Genomic DNA, 7,068 nt, shown 5'->3' with positions numbered 1-7,068 from the left:
GGCTGGAGCTGCTGCCTGGGGATGTGGGGCTCCTGGCTCAGGGTGGGAGGTGCCAGGGCCAGGTCCCATCCCCACCCCCCATCTGGCCACATGTCATTTCCCCACCATCCCCCACAAATGCCAGGGCAGTCTGGCAGCAGGCTGCTGCAGCAGGGGGGAGGGGCGTGAATGTAGCCAGGGAAGAAAGGTAGGGTGCAGGACCATGTGCTTCATGCCAGTGATCCAGGGGCATGCGCCCGCTGGGAAGAGCCTGGCACAGCCTCCCCAGTCTGCAGCTCTTCCAGGGGATGCATAGCAGCAAGAGCTGTGCCCCCATGCCCCTCACCCACTGACAACTCCCCCTTCTTTGCTCCCTGCTGCAGCCACAGGAGCAGCTAACGGGCTGCAGCTTGCCGTGCCCCTTCCCTAGTCCCAGCCTTACTCCCTCCCTCCCTGATGATTATTTTTCCCCCGTGGTGTGTTTGTTTGTTTTTGTTTTTTGTTTTGTTTTGTTTTGTTTTTAAACTGATCTCTTCTTCTTCCTTTTTATCCTGATTTCATCATGGTTTTCATGTTTCATAGACATTAGGGCTAGAAGGGACTTGATGATCTTCAAAGTCACTTCCAGCCCTAATGTCTATGAAATCTATGAAGATAAACCCTGAAAAATTCATGGATTTTGTTTTTTAAATAAAAACTGAGAATGCAGAACACTAAATATGCAACATGCTGGGGGGTTATTGTGGTATGCTCTTAACCATATAACTGACATCTTTCAGCCCCTCTGTCTACCTCCTGATGTAACTGTACTCTGATTAACTTGGGGGAAATGGGAACAGAGTCCAAGGGCTTCAGTGAAAAGCCTTGAAAATGGCAGGAGCTAGTTGGCTTCAGGGCTGCTGTCCCCCTTCTTCTCTCAAAGCTGCTCCTAGAAGCCTTAGAAATAATGCCTAGCCTTGGGGAAAAAAGAGTGGAACTGATCAGTAGACAATGCTGTGTGCTTAATGAACATTGCTGATACTACGTTTGGATGTTACTTGGAGTGTACCCAGGTAATGTGTCACCTTCTTCCAGTCCTGAGGCTACATACTTAAATGGTGTATGTTGCAGTGCCACAAGTGGGGGGGGGAAAAAGCCTGTCTTATGCACAACTTAATGTTTCGTGGGCCAATTCTGCCACCGTTATGCTGAATAGCACTATCCTTCTCTCATGCTCTTTGGCCGTTTTTAAATTCACACTTCTCAGTGCAAAGTTTTGCACAACTATAGCCTAAGCCCCTTGTGAGGGAAGGGTCCTGCTTTTGATGCTTTCTTTCTCCAACCTGTCTCCCTCCTGCAGAAGCTTTCCAAAAGAGAGAACACACAGGGGTGGGAGGTTAGGGTGTGCTGAGATTTGTTCTGCATGGTTACAGTCTTTGGCAGCGGTGTCCCCAGTCACACCAGCCAAGCAGTCGCTGCTGGTGGATGGGGCATCTGGTGCCAATTGTCTCTAAATGAACACACTGCCTTCACTTGCACAAAGCTTGTAGAAATGGGGAAGGCAGCCCTATGCCAATTGCCCTGTGTAAATACCTAGACACAGACCTTGGGGATCCATTAGGATGGACATCACTGTGGGGCAGGGTCTGTCTCTGGTTACTTTGCAGTGCTGATTGCTCAAAAGGGTGCAGAATGGGAATGTGGGTGGCACTTGGGAAAAGTCTGGCTCCCACAGCCCCCTCTGTCTTTGCAGCTAATTGCACTTTGACACTCCCACTCTGTATTTCCATGTACTTCTCCAGCATAGTAGCTCTGTGGACTCCCAGGCCACGAGGCACAATCCTGTTGAGTGGTGCCTGGGTGGCTCAGAGTACTGCCCTTGTCCTTGGTGTCTGGGGCTATCATGCAGGAGCTGTAGGAGCCCTCTGCAGAGGGAAGGTCAGAGGACAAGGATGATGCATGTCTCCAGAACCCACAGGCAGGAGTGTGAGCATGGTGTGAGGTTCTGCTTGGCATGGGGCATGGTGTAGTACCTGTCCCAATTGCTGTGGGTTTGAGAGGCTGATGCAGATGACAAACACCCATGCAAACCAAGGATGTTGTTCCCCAAGGATGTCAGGAATCTGGACACTTTTCCCAGTGTGGCCTTGTGGGCATGTGCAGGAATGAAACTGGACATGTAAATGTGCCACTTCTGTTCTTTGGGATCAAGGCTATATGTGCTGAGAGCAAGAACCCTAAGCAGGAGACCTTGCCCTTGAGCCCAGGAGTAAGAAAATGCTCAGAGCCTTCTGCTTCCCCTACTGCATGGCAGAATCATGGCTCTGTAGAGCAACTCCCAATTTCTTTCTTTTTTTTTAAATTTATTTTAAAAAGCATTCTCTCCCCTTCTCCAACCATTTCTGACTTTTTTTTTTTTTTTCTTCTCTCACTCTCTATTCCCTATAGATAAGTATAAGTAAGCTAAGATGTAGGATAAGCTTTAACATTTTATTTTAGGTAGTAAGTTTTATTTTTATCTCCCTTCTTTGCAAATAAGTGCCCTGGTATTTTGATATAGATATTCACTGTTTTTACAAGTGATGATTATTATGTTTGTATTATTTTTTTTTTTATTACTGCTTTTATATTGTGTGATTACTGTTTTAGGCCTATATATGTAAGTTAGCATAAGTCATGTCAAGCTTCCATCTTATCCCCATGCCAGGTTGTGTAACCTATGACTCATACCTACCCATCCCATGTAACTTGGTTCCTGAATGAATGGGGATGAATGAGGGTGTTCAAAAGACAAAGGCAGTAGGTCTAAAAGTAGCTCCCACTGAATGACCAAACCATCAACACCAATACCTGGACCAAGGGCCCAGCCTTTGGAACCACCCTCAGCACTGAAGAAACAAAAAATGAGGCAACCCACCATTGTGCCAAGCTGCACTTGCTTGGTAAGAACACCTGGAGCCCTCTGGAACAGGACTGACATTGCCTGGACAGGCCCTCCCCATAGAAAATCAGAGGTAGTCTGCCCCATAAAAACGGGTAGTGAAGACTGACTCCTTGGGATGCCCTCTCCATCTGGACCAGCACCATGCCACACCACCTATCCCCCCAGAGGCCCTGCTGGACAAAGACCCCTTTCCAGCCTGGATAGGTAGCTATCACCCCCAGTCCCTCTTCAACCAAGGGCTTGGACTCTGTTTCTCTTCCCTACCTGGACTCCAACCCTTCCACTGAGTCTCTTTCTCCTGCTGCCATTGTGAGTGCTTGTCTGTGTGGGAACCAATAACTTCATGGGACTGTGCAGTGTGTTTTGTCTGTTTATTAAACCTGTTATTTTGAAACCCCAATTTTGGTTTTTGTCTGTTTCCTGACTGTGTTTCTTCCTTGCCACCACTTATCTGCCCCTTTCACCCCGCCCCTCCCCCCCTCAGCTGTCTGCCTCAGTTTCCAGCCCCAATCTACCTTAGTTCCTCAGCCAGCTTCTCTGTAGTCCACCGGTTCTAATCCCAGTTCTAGCAGCTTTCACTCCCTACACTTCAACTCTATCTCTCTCTCTCACCTTAACCTTCCCCCAAGTATCCCAGGTGTACCCCAAGCGCGCGCGCGCGCACACACACACACACACACACACACTGTACCATCCAAGTTAGGAACTTACCTGTGTGTATGTGTAGGTGGGTTGTATGTATGTGAACAGGGGTGTGTGTGTGTGTGTGTGTGTGTGTGTGTGTATATGTGTGTCACTGTGTGCATGATATATGAACTGGTGATCAGTGTGTGTGTACTGAGTGTGTGGGTATGGACAACTGATTTTTTTTGCCTAACTTTTGGGGTGTATAGTGTATGTGGTTGAATTGGTGATGGGTATGCATGTGCCTAGGCTAGTTTGGATGTGTATGCACCTAACTGATTTATGTGTTTTGTATATGTGCAATTGTCACACCCTCCTGTCTAACAGCACGATATTGAGATCCTGAAAGTTGGCCTGACTCCACAGGGCAACAGCTCCACTGGGTGCTGGCTGAGTCGGCACAGGCCAATGGTACCCTGGGAAGGAGGGAAGTAGAGAAAGAGATACCTCTGCTGAGGGGCAATTCTGAGTCAGAATTTCATGGGTAGGTCAGCTTGTTCTGATGAGCATGGGTGCTAGTGCTGTTGTGAGAAGTTACAGGTGTTTGCTGCAGAGATGTTTTTAAGGAAAAAAGTGTTAGGCAAGCACTGTCCCAGCATGGCTTTTGATGTGTATGCACACTCTCCTTAGAAGGAAGAGGAATAACAGGACCTGTTTCCTTTCAGCACTAAAATACCTTAGTTTTCCTTTTTTTTGGTCTCCATCTTCATCCACATCTGAGCAGCTTACATTTTTAGCAGAGCCAAACTCAAGAGGCTTCTGGCCTGCTCTTAACTAATGTAGTGTCTGATCAGTTTCTTACAGTGTGAAGTAACCTGCTTTAGTCAGTCAGGTGGGAGCAAATAACACAGCTGCTCCATACATCTAAGCACCACCAGTGGGAAAGGTCAGCAACTAGGCTGGTCATAGGAGGAGCTGGCAACAGTTGGTAAGTGGAGGGAGGGCTCAAGCCTGGACATAAGGAGGCCAGTTCAACAAGGGTTGTGTGTCTGAGTATGCAGAAACTTGGATTTCACTTACTCCTTTTTGTATTAAATGAATATTAACTTACCTGGCAGGCTTAATATGGCCTGCTGAATGAATGGCCCTTACCCTTCAATTTCTACCCATTGAATGGCTGGGTACCTCCAGGTGTGGAAATGTGAAGGTATGAGAATATGTATTGGGCCTATGGAAGGGGGAGCAGGCAGACAGAGTTTCTGGTGTGGGCCATTCACTGCAGTGCATGTTCTGATTTACCCTATGGATCTTTCCTGCAATCATCAGATTTAACTTAAACTATGTTTGCAGCTGCTTCAGATGTGGGTTGTTCTAATTTCTGAACTTTTTTTCTTTTAGTAATGGGACAAATGGCAAGGAGGATTTTGGGTTAGTGGCACTATAATTGCTTGTTACAGCATTGTTAACAGTAACTGGTTACATGGCAAAACCACAGGCTCCTCGATGCACAAACTAAGAGGCACTCTGTGATTGAAATAGCTGTGAAGAGACACGAGGGGGAAATGGGAACACTATCCCTGAAGCAGGTAGGGAGATCTTGAGCAACTCATCCAAGGTTATGCAGGGAACCAGCAGCAAAGCTGGGAGCTGAGGCCAGATCTGTTAACTGTCGGGCAACTCTGCATCCATCAGAGAGGTGTGAGGGGTGCAGAGCTAACCCTAGAGATGTGTGGGACCCCCAGCATATCAGCACTGCATCCAAATGGGGTGGTGCTATCACTTTAGCTATCCTAGTTTGGTTAAAGCAGTAACACATCTCTGGACAGGCAACTTTTGAAGGGAGAGAGCTGTTACTTGAGGTTATACTCCAAGATTTCTTTAAATGCTATGGTATGTGGATGCCTTCCTGCCCCCCACGGTGCTAGAGTGTCGTGGATCTGGGCACAATTCAAGGCCTTGGTCATGGCCTGAAGGTTCCTTGTGCTTTCTCATAACTGCTGTGCCCAGTTTCAGCCTACAAGTGGTCTGGATGGGGTCATGGATCTTCTCTTACCCTAGTCTTACCTTGAGATTGGCCCTCTCATCCTCCATGTACTTTCCTCAATTGGAGGGATGCCCTTTGTGGTGCTGATACTGTTCCTGCCTTTGCAGGCTGTCTAGCTGTGGCGCTCCAGAAGCAGGGTTGTGGGGGGGGGGGCAGTGAGAGCAACTTGTGACAGATATCATGGGGATTGAGGCACACATTTCACTTGCTTAGGTCTCTGGTTTGGTAGTGCAATAGGAAGTGGATTAACAAGACGATGTCTTGAGCGGCCATAGACATGTGTCTGCTCTTGGCAGCTTTGAGCCTTCTGAGGCCCTGTTAATAAGACTCTGGGTCTGATTTGGTCTCACACTTGTTATCGTGAATGAATGCAGTATCTATGAGGAATGTGGTTTTTCAGGGGCTGGCCTCAGATCCCAGAATGCCAGGATCAGGCCAAGACACAGGTGTGTGACTCTGTACCTGAGAGGCCACAACCTGGACTGTGGCTCCTGAGAGGTACTTCAAAGTTGTGCTAAGTATCACAAGGCAGTCACAGTCTGAAAAGTGCAACCTCTGATCTGAGTAGGAGTCCCCTTGGCTAAACTTTTCTGGAGGATGGACTTGCTTGTGTGCTGGTGATTTGAAAACTAATAGGTTCATATCCATATGCATCTTTGGAATAACGCTATGCAAATTGCGAGCCACCCTGCTGAGTGTCTGAACTATCTGGCACTGAAGCATGCACATGCACCCAACACAAGTTGGACCAAGAATACTTGTTTCCAGGATTGTTCATCCACCTTGCCCCTTCTGGGTATTCAGGTGGGGAGGGGTCCAAGTATTGTGTGGCTTCCACTGAATCATGCTCTGAAATCAGCACAATCATATTCTGAAATCTGAGCTTCTAATGTGCCAAAAAATTATCTTGATCCTTCATGATGGTCAAGGAAATGGGTGCTGCCACTTACCAGGGCTTTGGCTGTAAAACCATGGGTCCAGTTTTTTGCAGTGTATGTGGGGCCCTGAATCCCCTGAGGGCTTGCTGCCTGTGAAGAGCAGAATCACGGGGCTTTCAGTGTCCTCTTCCTCCATCACCTTGACAGGGTACTGTGGTATACGGAAGAAAGGTTTGGGCTAGGTGGTCTGAGTGCTGGTTTCATTTAGCATGCCTGAGTCGGGCCTGTCAACATGTTGGGGTGGTGAAAGTAGTTTCTTAGTGAAAGGCTTGGTGAGCCTGGGTCACTGGAAACCAAGAGATCATATGCTATATCTCTGAGGGTTTTTTTATGGATGGGAGAGGGAGACTTAATTTTGCTGTAAGATTGGCTGTCTGGTTTTGGGAGGTTGTCTGGGAAGGGGGGACAAACTTTTTTTTAATGCCTTGCATAGCAAGACTTATTCAATCCTCTCTCTCCTTGCTGACTTCTCAGATTGGTGGCAGGATACTATGGGATGGATGAGGAAGAAGAAAACAAATATGTGTCCCAGCTGAAGGAGGTCTATAACAGTTGTGATA

At 47.6% G+C, this 7,068-nt stretch overlaps 1 protein-coding gene across 3 annotated transcripts in view; it reads left to right on the top strand.

Moving 5' to 3' along the window:
- NINL (ninein like) overlaps positions 1 to 7,068 on the top strand; it is a 90,995-nt gene that overhangs the window by 19,786 nt on the left and 64,141 nt on the right. For all 3 annotated transcript variants that reach the window (XM_019516167.1, XM_019516170.1, XM_019516166.1), the window contains exon 2: positions 6,983 to 7,049. In XM_019516167.1, the coding sequence (XP_019371712.1) occupies positions 6,983 to 7,049 (67 nt within the window). The remainder of the gene's footprint in view (positions 1 to 6,982; positions 7,050 to 7,068) is intronic.

This window comes from Gavialis gangeticus, unplaced genomic scaffold (genome assembly GCF_001723915.1).
Source record: "Gavialis gangeticus isolate Ggan-Ray unplaced genomic scaffold, GavGan_comp1, whole genome shotgun sequence".
In the NCBI taxonomy this organism is placed as follows: Eukaryota; Metazoa; Chordata; order Crocodylia; family Gavialidae; genus Gavialis; species Gavialis gangeticus.
Note: the sequence above shows the minus strand (reverse complement) of the source record. Positions and strands in the feature narration are given on the sequence as shown.